The 18,375-nt window shown below is 39.2% G+C and overlaps 1 protein-coding gene across 2 annotated transcripts in view; it reads right to left on the reverse strand.

The window, feature by feature from the left end:
• CTNNA1 (catenin alpha 1) overlaps window positions 1–18,375 on the reverse strand; it is a 182,397-nt gene that overhangs the window by 33,277 nt on the left and 130,745 nt on the right. For both annotated transcript variants that reach the window (XM_046665466.1, XM_046665467.1), the window contains exons 8-9: window positions 17,035–17,115; window positions 15,008–15,160 (exon numbers count right to left, since the gene is read on the reverse strand). In XM_046665466.1, the coding sequence (XP_046521422.1) occupies window positions 15,008–15,160; window positions 17,035–17,115 (234 nt within the window). The remainder of the gene's footprint in view (window positions 1–15,007; window positions 15,161–17,034; window positions 17,116–18,375) is intronic.

Consider the following 18,375-nt stretch of genomic DNA (forward strand, 5'->3'; position numbering starts at 1 on the left):
CAACTTTTTAGCTCTATGCTAAGGAAATTATACAGAGTCATAATGCAGGTCACACTGAAAGTTGGTGGCAGAAACTTGAAAATCCCAGAGCCTGTAACTAACAAGCTTTACAAGCGCTCTAACCTGCCTTAACAGTAACTTCACAAAGAGGGTCTCCTGGTGTGGGCAATAATGCAAGAAAAGCTAAGGAACCAAGGGCATCAGGAAAGAATTGCTGGTATCTTCAAATAAAAATGTACTTTGCAGCTGTTTTCCAAGGAAGGAAATAAAAATTCTAAGTGCTACTTTCATTTGACAGGTGAATGGATGCTTACTTTAAGCAAAGATGAGGTTTATTTGAACACAAGGCTATTTTTCAAATAAAAAAAAATAGCATTAAAACATCAAGATGGACCCAAGGCCATCCTCATCAGACACGGAAAAAGAAACAAGGATGATGTCCCATATGTTAAGAGCAAAACTGTGCTTCAACTGGGTTCTCAAAAGCACTGACAGCTGGACTCTTTCCTGAATGATGCTACTTCATTTGAACTACAGTCTTTACCTTCCCATCCAACTGTCTCATTGACACTACTCATGTAGCCAGAAACAATCTTTCAAGTTGTGTCATACTTCCTGTGCTGCAGCTCTGACTGTGCTGAGAATGCTGCTCTGTAGCGACTACTAGGGCTGTGATCACTTATCCATGTTTCTAAATGAATAGGCTTGCCAATTCCATTAGCAATACCACGGACCAACTGAATACACGGTGCGGAGACACATCCTTCCCCAGCTGCAAATTGAGTTATGAATGATAGAGGCGTAGGTAGTTGAATATCAGAGGCACTTTCCGGGAATTTAAATGCCAGAGTAAACAAGGGCAATGGAAATAACCTTTGATTTTCACTCCTCCACCCAACTTAAGTACATAAAGGCATAAGAAAAATTATATACTATTAAGGCTGTTGTTTGCAGTGTTACAGTTAGGGATTATCAGCTTTCTGTAAGACTGCTAACTATCAGAATCCTGCAATGCCTAAACATAAAAATGCAGGGAAACTGAAAATTATACTCCCTGAAGATTACAATTCCACTTTCCGGTGTCAACTGGACCTGAGCAAAGAGGCACTTCTTTTCTTCATGATGACAATCTACAGAGCTGATTTTAGATTTCTCTTTGTTTAAAAATTACTGTAAAATATGACCTAAGCTGAATTTTGTAGAACATAAAACTTTAAAAAATATTATCCCTCAAATGTACATTTTACGATGTTACACGGAAGGAGAAAGCTTAAATTAGATGTGTTCATGAATCTGCACCTTCTACTGCATCACTGCCTAAAGAAGGCATTTTGAAAAACAAATATAAAATTTGAGGTTGATCGCTGAATTAGCAATTTGGAAGTGACAAAGATCCCTGGTAAGGTGAGTGAGTGTACTAATACCCAGCACCCCTGCCCACCATTTAGGAGGCCAGTCTGTCACTGTGTTTCTGCTTTCCACTCTCGAGTCACTACTAGTACAATTTTATTTCAATTTATATTCTTCCAATTTTGTGACTCTGTAGAACCCAGAAAAAATGCTTAAATTAAGAAGCAAAAAACTATACTAAATATTATCTACTACAGATCAGACACACGAGAGCGGTATGTGGCTAAGGCTGAAAGGCTGACTTTTGTAAACCATCTTTCCTGTTTCCTGATACAAATTCTAACAAAACTAAGGTTATGGAAGACTTGTTCTTTATTTTAAAACATTAGTTAAGAATGTTTCTGATGTACCGTTGAAGCAGTAATGTCCTACAAGAGTACACTACCCGTTTCAGGAGGCCGCCCTGCCTGGGCTGGGAGGAGGAAGCGGGCGCCTGTCACTGACAGTCTTCTCCAGATGAATGAGCTTCAATTCACCCTCCAGGGACAGAGCTACTCACTTCTAACAATGACAAATGTGCAAATGCAACATCTCAACCACAGCCCTCTAAGAGGCTAACCTCATGGACTGGTGCCAGGCTCAACTACAGTGAAAGCGGGGATGAGGGAAGGGGCTTCCTAAAGGCCTCCTTCTGGGACTCTAGAAATCTGGGATAGCAGTTAATACTAAGACTGAAGAAGATTCTAAAGTTTGAATTAAAAACACTCGGAGCAGCTAACTTCCAAAGAGAACCTGGCAGAGCTGAGACTTTGTAGGGCAATGAACAATATCCCTAGATTTGCTCTGGGAATAAATTATTATAATCTTTGTTACCACAGAAACCTGTGTATGAACAATTTAAACATCTTTGAGTCCTGCTAATCCAAGGAGTAGGCTAAGACTGACACTATGACTACTAGCTTTGAAATCAGGAGGGCCTCTTTTGCACTACTTCTGTCATGTTTCCTCGGACCTTGTAGAAGAGCAGAACATTTCAGAAAACTTGCAACTCCCTGGTAAAAAACAGCCCTGGGTTTTTGCTGGTTTCAGGAGTAGCCCAGTAACAATCTGTGCTGTGAAGGAAACACAAGCTGTTTCCCATTGCCCGCGGTAACTGCTCCTGGTTTTATCTTTGTCCCTTACCCTGGAACCTTGGCAGGAAGACAAGAAAAGATTTCTTTTTGTTCTTGGTAATAAATTAATGACCTACTCTCATAACAGCTTATACCCGCTATGGGAGTGAAACAAATGAGAAGAACTGTAGCATAGGGAGCTTTTAAGTGTAAATAGTGAAACCACGACTGAAGTAGCAGGCTGTAAGGATGAAACCCAAAACCGACATCACTTGCTATGCGGCTTTGGGTCAAACTACTACCCGAGTTTTCTTCTTTAAAATGGTTGAGTCTGAACTCTCAAAAAGTCCAAAATAACAGTAAGTCAACTTTTCCAAATCTGTCATATATAAAGTGAGAAGTCACAACTGCACATCATATAAATTCAGAACCACTCAAGAAATTTCTAACAATTACTCCCAAACCCACACAGGAAATGATGATGGAATAGAGGTTAAGCTTCTATCTCTCGAATTTCCAGGGAAAGGTGTTGGCTATCTTATTAGCAGGAACAAGATATCTTACCAAAATAAGAAGCTTGCATGGGTGATAGAAAAGTTCCAGAATGGATTGTGGTGACGGTTGCATAGCTCTGTAAATTTAGTAAAAATCATTGAATTGTATACTTAAAATGGGTGAATTTTATGGTATATAAATTATACCTCAATAATGCTGTTTTTAAAAAGAAATGCAGGGCTAAGCAGCTGAGTAAGGGAAATTAGCCAAGGCTAGAATGAGAAAAGCAGAAATTCAGAGAGGTAAGCAAGCACTGAAAACAATGTTTATGCGAGATGGAAGGTGTAGTGTTCTGTGATCAGATCTTGGGTTTTTAATGGGTCAATGCCGTGGGTCTCATAACGTAGATGCCTTAGATCAGAGACTGCACAGAGCTGGGACAGCCAAAAAGGCAACATCCTTAGTGAAAGAGTGAATTCAGAAAAAAGTCACCATGAAGAGGAAAATAGCAGAATACTTGCCAGAGTAAGCTCTAAGCATTCACTCAAGCAGAAAAATAAAAGGCCTGCCTTCCCCAAATTCTAACCCAAAGCTAGCCCTCCACAAGGATTTCAGTATACAAATTGTGTTACTCATATGGCCCAAAAAACTTTTAGGTTTAGGAGGTCATGTGTTAGTAGTATCCTTAAGCAATTAGCAGAAGTAAATATAAATGGAAATTTTCTCTGATGGAAAGCAATTTAAGCCCAGGCCTCAAAGAATTCCCAAATGCAAAATGCCAGGAATGTGAACTCAATAAAAAGTGCAGGAAGTATTTTTGCCCATCTTGGGCAAAAGTAAGCAAAAGAACTAACTGCATAATCAGATCCATAATGATTGCAGATACTCAAATGATCAAAAATGGAATATGAAATACTAAAAATGGAACATGCATTTCTCATGTTAACAGAAACTTTAAGATAGATTGAGAAGGTCTTCTATTCAACTACAAGGAATTTCAGAAGGAAAGAGAGAGAATGGGGAAGAGGCAGTACTGAAAGAGATAAAGGCTCAAAATTTTTCAGAGTGAACAAAATATAATTCTCAGATTTAGGAAGACAAATTCTAAGCAGGGTAAATAAAAAGAAATCCACACCCTGAGACACTGTAGAGAAGCTTTACAACAACAAAGACAAGAAGATTTTTTAAAAAGCCAGAAAGTAAATACAAATTGTCTACAAAGAAAGCTCAGTTAAGATTTCTGATTTCTCAACAGCAACAACAGAAGCCAGAGATAGGGAAATATCTTCAAATCACTCAAACGGGGGGAAATCATCCTAGGATAATATATCTACAGAAATTACTTTTTCAAGAATTAGGGCAAATAAAGACACTAAGACAAAACAAAAGCAAAAACAACCTGAGATCATCTACTCCAGACAGATCTCAGCCCCCACTAGAGGAATTTCTAACGAAGATGCTTCAGGAAGAAGGGAAGTAATCCCAGAAGGAAGCTTTAATATGCAAGAAGAAATGGAAAGCAATGAAAACATGGTATCAGGTAAAATTTCGGCATATGATGAACAAGTGAATAAAGCAATACCAACAGTGTCTAACTCACGGGACTAAAAATTAAGAGAACCAAAATACTGAAGAGCAATAATACTTAAATTAGAGAATGATTGAAGTTAAAACATTCTAAGATTCTTACATTGTTTCAGAAGGAGGAATAGATACTGATTAACCTTAACCTCTGAGTAAAATATGTATGCAAAAATATCCAGTTACTACTAATAAAACAGACAGTGTACGATTTCCAAACAAGAAGAGGGGTAACAATATGAGGAGGTGGGAGGACTCAATCCCAAAGAGAGAAGGAGAGCTAGAGAAGGAGAGATGGAAGCAGCACAGGGTTAAGAAAGAGAAAGACAGAGAAGAAAATGCAATAGTAAAAATGAACCCAAAACTCATAACGATAATGAATGTGTATGTACTAAACTCTCTAACAGGGGGAAAAAACTCTGCTAAACTGAATAACAATAACTAAAAATATGCTCTTTATAGATACTTTTAAAACATAAAGAAAGAGAAAGGTGGAACATTATTTTTAAAACAAATGAAAGCTACACTGCGAGGACCAGGAGGAAGCACTGGACTCACAGCCCTCCGTCCTCCCAATATTGTCACTGGGAGGCTGAAGGCCACATGCTGGTTTGACCTCTCACCAGATCATAGCTGTGTGGATCTCAACTCAGTGGTAACTGAATGTTAAGACCATGCCTTTTTAGAGGGAACTTACAAGGAAAAAAAAATCACGAGGAATCTGTCACTGTATTTAAACATAATATTAAAATGTTGAGGACGCTATCTATTTAATTATTCACTGTCCCTTATATTAAAGCCCCATGTGAGGATTTTTTTTCTACATCTTATTTTTAGGATAGGCTTATCTTCCATGAAAAAATGGCATACTTCCTCCATTCTAAAGACCAGAACTACACAACTATTGTGTTTCATCCTTTCCTCCTTGCTACCAAAGTACAGTGCCAAACTCAAACTCAAGCACGGCAATTATAATTCATAATTGTGTTATTCTTTTTCTAAGTCCTGATTTTCTACATCTACTTTATTTTACCATACACGTTTTTGTTCAAAATAAGCCATGCCAAATCTAATTTTAGGAAGAGGCGGGATATAAACACAAGCATCTCTACTCTAGTAACAGGATTAGAAATAGTGAATTTACTAAAACATCATAAACTATTTTAAACAGCTTGGCTATTTGATATTTTTTAAAGGGTTTCATTTGCAGATCACCACTTGGATGATATTGTAATCATTTCCATTTACGTGGGATCACATGGACTACTTACAAAGTTCCCTATTTCTATCTAAGTGCATGGATAATCTACCAGTAAAGCTAGAAAGGAGGCCTGTCTAAACATTAGTCCATCAGCTCTACTCATGAGAAAACAGGAGGGCCTACAGTCTTTTCTGGAGCAGAGTCAGAGTTGGGCAAAGTGCTTCCTTACTCATTCCTACTGACGCTCCAAGAGAAAAGAATCCAGATGGTCCTTGAGAACAAGGTTCATCCACTGCTTTCACTTGACCATCCCAAAATTTGACTAGGTGGTTAAGTTCAGCCAAAAAAAAGCTTGTTTAAGGGTAAGGTGTTAGAATAGCATATGTAAGACACTTTTGTCTCACACTACTCAATCCAACTAAACTTACAGACCCTTGAAACTGTGAGATAACCAATCTCAATATGCTTGGAAAAATCTTCTGGAATCCAAGGTCAGCATTCTTCCCAAGAACACCTGAGTGCTTTCATGCAAACATCCTAAAAAATTGAAGCTTCATTTAATTTGCTATTTGCAAGAATTCAGCCTACAATATTATGCAAAGGCACTGAGAAAATACCTGAGATGTCACAGGTAGATCATATAAGGTCAGTGTTTAATTCAAATGCTCCTTACAGAACCTTCTTCAAGGCCACTTTACTGCGCATTATCAGCACACCACAGACTAAAAGTTATAATGCAGATCATTCAATTTGCAGTTAAAATACACATTTCAAGCCAATAAAGCCATACCCTATGAAGTCCTGGATAATGGGAAATACTTGGCAGGGGGAGGGGGAGGAGACAAGCAATAATAATCCAGCTCAAAAGCATACCAGTTACATTTACTTTTTGGTTCTTCACTCATAAGGCAATGAACAAGATACTATCTTATTGTAGCAAGTTCATTATAACAAGAGGCCCGTTTTAATACAATGTCTGGGGTTGAGGGAAAAGGGATACTAAATGATATATGGTTTTTATAGGCATGGTTTCATGAACGGCATTTTTCCTATTTCATTCTCGATTGACAAATTTGAAAAGAACTCAGAAGAGGACAAAATTAAAAAGGGAAAACTGATTGCTCTTTAGCTATTAAGCTCCCACAGTCAAAGGAGTTGGGCAAAGAATGAAGCAATTAAAAAGGACACATGGGTGTTGCATTATTGACAAAAAGGTTAATATTTCTGACAGAAAATAAATTTTTCACTTCAATACACTAAATCAAAGAGCAACATAAAGAAATCATTAACTTGATATGAGAGAAAGTCAGGCATAAAAGGTAGTATTGTTACCTTGAAGCACAACCATGCCCTTTTATAAACAGATGAAAGAAAAGCTCTAGTGCTATACTCCAGAACAGAAGAAAACGGTGAAGAGAAGGGTCACCCAGCTCACCCATACTGACCCTCAGCTCCTGCTCTTCCCATGGGCCTTGGGGGCACACAGCCTCTACACATCCTTCACATAAGAAAAGGGGCTTCAATACCATGTGGGGAGGTACTGGATTCCACTGACAATTGTGGTGTGAGGCATCAGAGGTCCTAGCCAGACCCTGAGAAACCTCATGGCAAACACTTAATTTGCCTTTCAAGGAAAATCACAAAAGTCATTTAATAACTTTAAGGATCCAAGAGGCAGCCAGCACCACACAGCCTTCCAGACACTAACTGTGTGCACACAGAGGGACTGGAGAAATTTACTTCCGCTCATAAAACTCAAGAGTCAGTATGTGGTTTTTATTCTTGAAACTAATCTTGCATTTCCATAATGTGATACACAAAGAAGGCACCATAAAAGGTTTCCATTTCTAAGTGGGTGGTATCCCTAATACTACTCAGAAACTATTAACACATTTGAAGCAACTTTACACGACACCCCAAATTAAAGCATAACCTTTTTATACTTTTTTGTTTGTTTGTTTGAGGGGGAAAGTATTTCCATTAAAGCAGTAAATAAGACTTCCAAAAATCAACTTAGCAAGAGCCAACACATCTGCTCCAATTTTATTTTGGTCATGTATTAAAATACTGCTTAAATAACAGCTTTTGCTCAGCTTCCATTTCAAACACTGATAAAATGGATACATTTTTTCACATATCATCTCAGCACCATTTATACCACATTATGCAAAATATACACACTATATAAATTTATTTTGATTGTTTCTCTTTCTAGTAGAAGGTAATCTTCATGAGGGTAGAGATTTTTATTTTATTCACTACTACGTCCCTAATGCCCAGAACAGTGAATGAGACATATTAGGAACTCTATAAATATTTGCTATAAGAAACTATTACAATTTTTTTTCTCCCTCAACTACTGCAAGTTTGCTATAGGTTTTTGAAAGCTTTGTTCTAGCACAAGAAAATAATGCTCAAATCAACATTACTTAACCTTAAAGAAAGTCTCCCAATTTTTCCCATTATCTCCTCATCCCAAAAGATTTCACAATTCATCCTATGGTGTACACATTACACAGAATGATGCATTACGATGCTCTTTGGTACAAACATTATAATACTTCAGAATAAGATAAATCTCACTAACAATGAGGTTCAGTCATAATGTAGAGCTCTGCATTTCTCAAAGTATAATCCTCAGACCACTCAGTCAGAATCTCTGGGAACAGTGGCCCAGGAATCTGAATATTGAGCACCTGGAGAACCAGGAGATCCATTCATCTAATAGTTACTGAGCACCTACTATGTTCCAGGCACTGTTCTAGGCCCACGTTCTCAAAGAAATGACAGTCTACTGGAGTATGGGGTGGGGAGCAGACAAGTAAGAAAATGAAACAAACTCAATATTCAGATAGTGAGAAGTATCATGCAGGATATAAAACAAGTAACAGGATGAAAAATTACTGGTGGAGGGATGGATGGAGGGAATGAGGGATCTGAGAAAGGCTCTCTACAGAAGTAACACTTGAGCAGAGACCTGTAGGATGAGAAGTGGGCAGAGCATTCCAGGCAGAGGGCCCAAGGAGCACAGAGGACATAAGGTAGTAACACGTTTGGGGGTGGTCAAAGAGGAAGAAGTAGTCAAGTATGGGGGGCTGGAAGGCAAGGGAGACACAGGATTAGAGGCCGTTCAAAAGGCCAGCAGAGTACCTTACGGACCATGATCAAGAATCTGGATTTTATCCTATGTGTGCCTGGAAGCCAAGGGGGAGTCAATCGGCCCTGAAGCAAAGGAATGACATGATCTGATTTAAAGGGATTATGTTGGCCACTTTGCAAAAAAGAGACTAGAGCAGGACAAAAGGGCAAGCAAAAGAATCAGTTAGGAGACTGCTGCAGAAGTCTAGCAAGAGATGATGGCTTGGACTAGGGAGGTGATTATGGAAATAAAGAAGAGTAGAATGATTTGGGGGCTTGTAGATTAAATATAAAACATGAGGGAAAAGAATAATTAAGGACGACTCCTAGATTTTTGGCTTGAGAAATTAAGTGGGACACTGGCCAAAGGGAAAAAAACACAAAAAAAGTACAAGGATGTTTATCAGACCATACATGTAGCAACCTAAATAACCTAAATACCTAATGGTAGGGGACTGGTTAATTAAATGAACTAGTAAGCAATCAATATAAATGCTGTAAATGAGTACAACATAGAAAAATGGCCATGACATGATAAGGAGGGAGAAAACAAATTATGTAATAATATATTACGGTATCATTTTGCATCAAAAACCAAACCAGTATGATACCATCAATTTTGTGTATTTTTTAAAAAACCAACATTTAAAAAACATATAGATAAAATAACAGTTAATTTGCTCCCAAATGTTACTTGGTTTTCTTTGTGCTTTTCTTTATTTTCCAATTTCTAAAATGAACTTTTATTTCTTTTATAGTGTTTTTGTAAAGCTATATTTTAAAATGGCAGTGTCCCCAAACTGCACCTAATCTAAACTGGCACTTTATCTTTTCTCTCCAAGCACCTTGTTGCAAAGGGATGCTTTCAGAGGCTCTTGTAATTTCTCTAATAAAGAAGTTGGGCAAATGAGCCTAAGTGGTACTGCCACAGAGCCCTGGGTAAACTCTGGCTGGTGAGAGTTTCACGTGAGTCTAGATCCCCACTGCAGGAATTACAGAGCATCCCCAAATGGTTCTGGGAAGACGCTTGGCTTTACTTCAGTGTTGAAGAGCACACTTCTAATACCCAATAACTTAGACTACATACTTTAGAGATCAGATGTGAGATGAGTCCATTTAACCTCAAGGAGTGCTATCCGATGTATAGCGGGACAAGTGTTTATGGGGAAAATTGGGGAGACGGGGATTACTCTGTAGCACATTAACAGAACCTTCTCTGGGAAGCAGACAGGCAGCTGGAATCCACAAAGCTGCCAGAATATAAACTATGCTTCCTATAGTTACCCCAATTTTAATGGAGGGATCATGGAAGATATTGAAAAGGACGTGAGGGGAGTAGTGTAGACATGTTTTATCTAGATAATTTAGAGAGCAAGATAAAAATTTAAAAATTCTTAACTGCTGAAAGGCCAACTACATACAAAAAATTGTTCAATGAAGAGAAATGATTTCTAGTAGCAAACTGAAAGGTTCTATCCTATGCCTTCTTGGATAAGATTTCCTGCCCCGCCCCCCACTGAGGAAGATTCACTCTGAGCTAACATCCATTGCCAATCTTCCTCTATTTTTTTTATATGTGAACTGTCACCACAGCATGGCCACTGACAGATCAGCGGTGTAGGTCTGCACCCAGGAACTGAACCCAGGCCGCTGAAGTGGAGCGCACTGAACTTAACCACTAGGCCACAGGGGCTGGACCCTAGACAACATTTTTTAAACATCAGATTGGATAAAAGATATGCTTATTTTAAAAAAAAGAAAGAAAGAACGTATGTTTGGAAGGGGCAGTCAACAACTTTAAGAGCAATGCCAACAACAATCCTGACATGATAGAACAGTAGACTGAATCTACGAAGTTTACATCATATGGATATCATTTACCCATATGGATGAGTGACAAAACCAAAGAGAGAGCCAAATAACCAACTGCACCCACACAGACAAGAATGGAGAAGACGGGACAGAGCAGCAGCACCTCAGGAGGGAAAACCCTGGGTGGGGAGTGACTGTGAGCTCAGTGGGAATCACAGAGCAAGGTCACAGCCCAAAAGGCTAAAGCCATCCTGGGATACACTGGTCAGAGTCGCCTTCCAGAATGATGGAGGCCTCAGCTGCTCTATCTTGGTCGCCCTGCCCCTGGAGCAGGTGTTCAGTAAGGCCTGGCACTTGAGCGGCGAGCATTCAGTAAACAGACGCAATGAAGAGAGACTCTGAAAGGCGTGAGAAAATCATCTAGACCAGTGCTGTTCAAGAGAAATATAATGTGAGCCACGTAAAAATTTTTAAATTTCTCAATAGCCATATTAAAAAAGGTGAAATCAGCAAAAATAGTTAATTTAATCACAAGGTATTACACTTCAACATATAATCAATATAAAAAATTAACGAGATATTTTACATTCTTTGTTTCCATTCCACATCTTCGAAATCAGGTGTGTATTTTACACTTATAGCTCCTCTCAATCACATGTACATAGCAGTGAGAAGGTGGACAGGGGTAGTTCCAGAGAAGGAGACTGTGCCTCCTCTTTCCTAACAACCAGAGAATCCACCAGTGGAACAGGCTGCCTCGGGAGAGGGGGAGTTTCCCACTACAGAAAGAGTCCAAGAAAGGAAAGTGACAATACAGGGATGTTACACAGAGGGGATTTACACACCAGAGTGAAAAGGATTCTATGAGAAAGAACCACTCACTGTGGTGTGAAGAGATGGACCCAATTCCCTGGAGAAAACAGAAAACCTGGCTCCTAAGGGGAGAACTTAAGGGAAAAGAAGAATTCAAACAATGCAAGGAGCACCAGATAAGAGAAGTGGTAAGTCACTGGGTAAGTGGCCACAAACAGGATCTACACAAATCTGCAGGAAACAAACCTGCCCTGTCTTGCCTCTTCCATGTGGCGTTTATGGCTGTGTAGCAGGCTACCTGAAAACCATGCATCCCATACACGTTCAACATGGGGAGGTGTTACATAATGAAGAATGTCTAGTCTTTGTCCTGGATTCCCTGGGAGAGAACTTCTAAATCCTTGAGATTTCGTAGTGTCTTTGTTATTCATCGTTGGCCCTGATAGTTTATGCTAATGAGGTAACTCCTGCTGAGCCACTAGATGTTATGCTAATGAGATTGCTGAGGATGGAGTAGGGCACCATGCCAACCATGTGATTAGAGGATTGGGACTTTCAGGAGAGCCCAAACTCCAGGGGAAAGGAAGAAGGACTGGACTGAGTTCAATTAAATCATGATTCTATCAATCATGCCTACATAATGAAACTCCAATAATAACTCTGGACACTGAAACTCAAGGGAGCTTCCTGGTTGGTGAACCATCTATGTGCCAGGAGGGTGACATGTCCTGATTCCACAGGGAGAGGGCAGGAAACACTAACTTGGGGCCTTCTCATGCTTCATCCTATGTATCTCTTCATTTGGCAGGTCCTGATTTGTATCCTTTACAATAAAATATAATAAGTATAGCACTCTGCTGAATACTATGAGTTGTTCTAGCAAAATAACCTGAAGTGGGCCATGGGAAACCCCCAAATTTGTAGCCAGTTGGTCAGAAGTACAAGAGGCCTGGGGACCCCCAAACTTGCAGCTGGCATTTAATGTGAGGGCAGTATAGTGAGGGCGTTCATGGGAACTCCTAAATTTATAGCCAGTTGGGTCAGAAGTGCAGGTGAGCTGGGGACCCCCTAACTTGCAGCTTGCATCTACAGTGAGGACACTCTTGTTGGGGACCAGGCACTTTACCTGTGGGGTCTGTGCTAACTCCAAGTGGTTAGCGGCAGAACCGTATTGTAGTACTTTAGGAGGACAAACATATCTGGCAGAATTCTAAGTGGCTACAGAATCTGAGCCCTTCCTTTCCTGCCAGAGAACTATCAACCACCAGCCCTACTCAACTTTCTCTTAGCACTCTTACTTCCCCCTAAACCTCTAGGAAAAATGGCAAACGGGCCCTAAAATCAAAGTTGGCCTGCAGACATTTACTCCATTTAAGAAGGAACTAACGAAATGAAAGGAAGAAGTTAGGAAATTAACAAAACAACCACAAGAAGTATTTTACCTTTGCTTAAAACGCTTCTCTCACTAGTTCAGTGTTCCATTATAACACAAAATTGTGTGGGGAGGAGAAACCTTGTCAATGAAGAATAAAGTTCTGCCTTGAGTGAGGCATTTGAGGCTTTTATAACACTTTAAAAACTCATTTCCTTTTCACACACATATGCAATTATATATCCTAGTATCTCCATTACCATAAATGTAATTTAACTGTTTGCAAAATGGCACTACAAAGCCTTTGGTTATACTTCAAAAGCAATGAAAAGCCATGTGTCATTTAATACATGTATAATATGTATGGGGGGTGAAGGGTGTGGAGGGCACAGAGAGGGGAAAGAGGTGAGAAAAGGGTCAGAACTGAGTTGTAAAAGGGAACACGAAATTCTAAGCTCTAAAGGGCCCTTGGTGAGTAATGTTCAGAATTAAATAAAAAGTATAAGCATGGACAAAGCTCCAGGAGCAAGGTCTCCAAAGCCACCAGGTCCATATAATGCTTCTCACTGGGCATAAGGCTGTCAACTAAGTCACTGAACTTGAGTGGTACAGCCCTTTTTGTTGGAGGGACGCAAGCCAGGTGATCTGAGGCAAGTCTTCTAACCTCTCTAAGTGTCAAGTTCCCTTACCTCAGCAATGTTACCATGGAAAGTCATTGTATTTGCATACACCTGGTACACAGTAGGTGCTCAGTAAGTGTCAGCTGTGTTAGCTAGAGAGGCTGAGGATGACACAGCAGCCCCTAAGAAAGGACCCTCCAGCTGCAGTACAGACAAGGGTTGCCCTCTGAGGTTCAGCTGCCACACTGAGCCCTTTCTCATGCCATTACTGGAACCTGTTATCCAAGGCTGGGGGCTGGTAGAGTTCCTGCTTCCTGCCTCACAGGCACACTTTTTAATATGTAGGCTACTTACAGGAGGTTGGCTTCCTGAAGACAATCTTTGTACATGTGGAGGTTACACCTCATGCTGTCATGTGACTACTGTGAACAAGATTACGCTTAACGGAGACACAAAATGAAAGTCATCTGATTTTAATTCCAAATGCCAAAATCATTAACTTGAATAGCAGACTGACCTATGTATTCTGTACATAATTAATTCAGGTCAGAATAACACTTAACGTTCAAAGCAAACTAGATGTAAAATTAGTAATTCATTTAACATGATTACTACGTTTTCCTTGGAATATTTTTATGTTATTCACCTGGCCTAATGTCACTATAAATCCAAATGCACAAGACACACATTTTACATAAACGGTTCATTTTCTGTTCTTACATAATGACCAAGTTACCAAATGGTCTATGGAATATCTTTTCCAAATACTGGATGTTTTACATTTAAGGTTACAAAATCAAACAATTTGAGTATATGCTTACCATGTGTCAAATTTTTGAAATAAAGTAATAATGAATAAATTAAACGATTATATAATTTCAGTTATCAAAAGGCAGGAGCAAGCCTAACCTACCTGGAAATTAAATAGCAATTCACTCCTCCTCCTTCTTGTCACTTAACAAACCAACCACTTATAGATTTCTACTCTTCAAACATATCAAATTAGCAGCATGTTAGAGCTCGGTTTCTTCAATTTTAGAACAAGATGATTAGGCTGAGTCTATGTCTCAGGCAAGGTTAAGCACTTGACACACACCATCTCTTTTAGACCTCAAAATAATTCTGAGATAGGTATCATTAGTATCCTCATTTTACAGACTAGAAATGGGAATTCAGAAAGGTTAAGTAATAATTTGCCAGGATGCAAGCCCAGGCAGTGCAATTCTTGAGCTCTAGCTTCTAGCCACTACTTCATCCTACAGTGTCTTCTGAGTTTAGGCATGTCATGATCTATCTTTATCTGCATTAACATTAAGTGGAGATGTTAAGTTTCCAAGATAGGGACTATCTATATTTAATCATGTACATAATTAATGTAAACTGACCAATAATGAAAGACTTTCATTTTATACATATTGTATACCAGGTGAGCCCCCAAAATTTTCAGCTGATTAAATAATGTGATTAAAAATCACCATTCTCCACCAAATTACCTACAGTTAATAAAGCTTACCTCAATCAATTTGTTGGCATGTTCACGGAAGACTTGAGCATATTCCTTAACTTCTTTCTCATTTCCATTCTTTGCAGCTTCAATCAATACTAAAAGTGGGACGTTGGTTTCCAGGAATGAATCCGAAACATGGTCCATGACAGCTTTGCGGAGCTAATAATTGAATTGTAAAAATTTTATTTTATTTCTACCAAGAAGCTAAATTGCTTTTTTCTCTTGTAGTTTTAAATCTAGTGAAAGCTTGGCTTCACAATAGCATGGCTGTACTTGTATGAGGACCCTTCATGGAAGCCATGCTGTTATATAATCTGCAACATAGGCAACACAATCATGGAGATAACGATTTACACTACAGTTACAGCATATCAGCAACAGAATCTCAGTTTTCAAGATAATATCCTTTTTTCTTGAGAATTACAAAACCAAAGCTTGTATCTTAAAGGAATAACTCAAAACTGAATAGACAGCAGCTCTGGGTTGAACTGGCACATAGCCTTGGAATATACGTAATCAGCCTAACTGGCTAAATAAAAATGAGAAGAGAGGAAAACAGCACTTTCTGGTTTATCTGTTCAGGGTTAGCACACCATGAACCTTAAAACTGAAAGGTTATCTTTATAACTAATTCACCAAAAGGAAAATGAATAAAGATACACTCCACCTTTAATTTTGCTTTATATTAAGACATGAATAACAAAATATATCTTCACTAAGTGTAGAAATTATTTCTACAATTTCTTTTTCTTTTTCTTTTTTTTTTTTTTTGAGGAAAATTGGCCCTGAGCTAACACCTGCCGCCAATCCTCCTCTCTTTGCTGAGGAAGACTGGCCCTGAGCTAACATCCGTGCCCATCTTCCTCTACTTTATATGTGGGACGCCTACCACAGCATGGCTTGCCAAGCGGTGCCATGTCCGCACCCAAGATCTGAACCGGCGAATCCCGGGCCTCTGAAGCAGAACGTGCGCATTTAACCACTGCACCACCAGGCCAGCCCCTACAATTTTTTTAAAAATCTTAATACATTGTTTTATAAATCCAATGCTACTGGGTTTTTCTTTTCCTCTGAGGAAGATTAGCCCCGAGCTAACATCTGTGCCAATCTTCCTCTACTTTATACTTGGGTCGCTGCCACAGCATGGCTGACAAGTGGTGTAGGTCCACACCCAGGGTCTGAACCTGTGAACCTGGGCCACCAAAGCAGAGCATGCTGATCTTAACCACTAGGCCATGGGGCCAGCCCCCTCAACTACATTTTTTTTCTTTTCCCCAAATCCCACCAGTACTAGCTGCATATCCTAGTTGTGGGTCCTTCCAGTTGTGGCATGTGGGACGCCACCTCAGCATGGCTTGACAAGCGGTGCCATGTCCACACTCAGGATTCGAACCAGTGAAACCCTGGGCCGCCGAAGCAGAGTACACGAACTTAACCACTTGGCCACGGGGCCGGCCCCTCAACTACATTTTTTAAAGACTAAAACTAAATTCGATTCCAAACTATTAATGAGATTATTTAACATTAAATGAAGAGATTCTCTCCTCTGTATTTACTACCTCAGAAAATTGAGTACCCCAAATATCTCCAGACCCACCGTATTTGTACTAGAAACACATCTCCACCAAGGATCTAAGGGAACTGTGAGTGTGCTATCAGAACAGGGCAAGTCAAATAAATTACTCCAATTTCTGTCTCTACTATTTGTAAACTAATATCACAAGATCCTTCAGGGTACTTTCACATGTCCCCAAGTCATGGTAAATTGATTTTCTTACCTGTACATCCTTTTCACATGAGAGCTAATTTATTCAGTCTATCCCAGTGGGACTGTATTATTCTAGATCCCCAAGAGATTTTAGTAGCCATTTAAAAGTTTATTAGCAACAAAACAGAGACAGATAGTCTGTTTCCTGTGAAAATCCATCCTTTACTCCAATAAAAGATAGAGGTCCAATATTTATTGAGATTTTATAACCAAAACTACAAAATTGAGAACTTGGGGAAACAATCAGCACTTTCTTTCAGCTTACCTGTCTACGCAAGTCCCTCGTCTTCTTGGTCATTTTATCTATTGCAGAATTGAGTGCATCACTTCTTTCTTTACGTCCAGCCTGGAAAAAAAGGAAAGAGATGCACATTTTAGCAATTCACAGGGAAATTTAATGATAGCTGACAGCTATCTGTGCTCAAATCCACACTGAGAAAACAATCAATTGTTTTGGCCCAAAGCTGGAAAATAAGGAGGGGAGAGGGAGGGTGAAGAACCATGTGGCTTTGTTCATAAAAAACTAACCTTACAACTCTTAGCCTCCACATTATCCCATGATGGGAATTGAGGGAGTTTTTCCAAAATAAAAGAAGGCAACAGATAAGACTTTCGTTTAACGTTTCCCTTAAAAAATTAAATTTATATTTTAATTCAAGGTTCAGCATACACCAATTTCATTAAGGAACCAGCCCTCCTTGAACTGCAAGCAAGAACAGGTTACACCTGATTTTGATGAACTCTGAGATTTGAAGGACATCAAAATGGGAAAGATGGCATCTGGCACTAAAACAATGTGAAACAACAAATTTTAAGACTAAGATAAACCATCATAGGTCAGAGTTAATGATGTATATTATGCAGCTCGAACAAGAATGTTTTGTAAGATTACTTCAGCCCTATTTTTTTAAATTCTAAGCTGAGCTTAATGCAATTGTACTGCACAGAAAAGAACATATTAGCCACCCTGAGAAAGGTATATAAATCAGCATTTCTTCAGAGGTCAAGGGGTCAAGTTGAAATTTGCCCCAGAGAACATTCTAAGCAGACTCAAAATAGATCATAGTTGAAAGAAAAGGGACAAAAGTAGTTATCCCAGGTAGAGCTAGCCATGTGCTTGGAAATACCTAGTAAGACATCAGCTAGGTTAAACTAGGAAGTATATTAAAAGTTTTTCCTTATAAAATGCCCAGCCAATAAATGTGGCTCTTTTTGTAAAACATAGTAATCACAGGAAAGATACAAATGGACAAAGAAATTTAACCCAGTGTTCTACCTTTGGCTGCTCTCATGACATTCTGCTATGGACATGCCATCAATACATAAGCCAGCACAGCAAATGAATGGTTGGGGATGAGGGAAATGTGGTTATACATTTTCTGAGGGCCTTTTATGTACATTTGTTACACACTTTCTTTCTTACTCCCAATCTGTTAAAAGGGAACAATGACACTTGTCCCTCTGCCCTCATCTCTATGGACTATTAGAGGAGAAAAGAGAAGGAATATTGGGGATACAGGTTATTTAGCAGAGGACAGAAAGGAGACAAGAGGGGAATTATGAATATTAAGAGTGGAAAATAAGTGATAAATTGATATGGTCACTA

Source organism: Equus quagga, chromosome 7 (assembly GCF_021613505.1).
Source record: "Equus quagga isolate Etosha38 chromosome 7, UCLA_HA_Equagga_1.0, whole genome shotgun sequence".
Classification (NCBI taxonomy): Eukaryota; Metazoa; Chordata; class Mammalia; order Perissodactyla; family Equidae; genus Equus; species Equus quagga.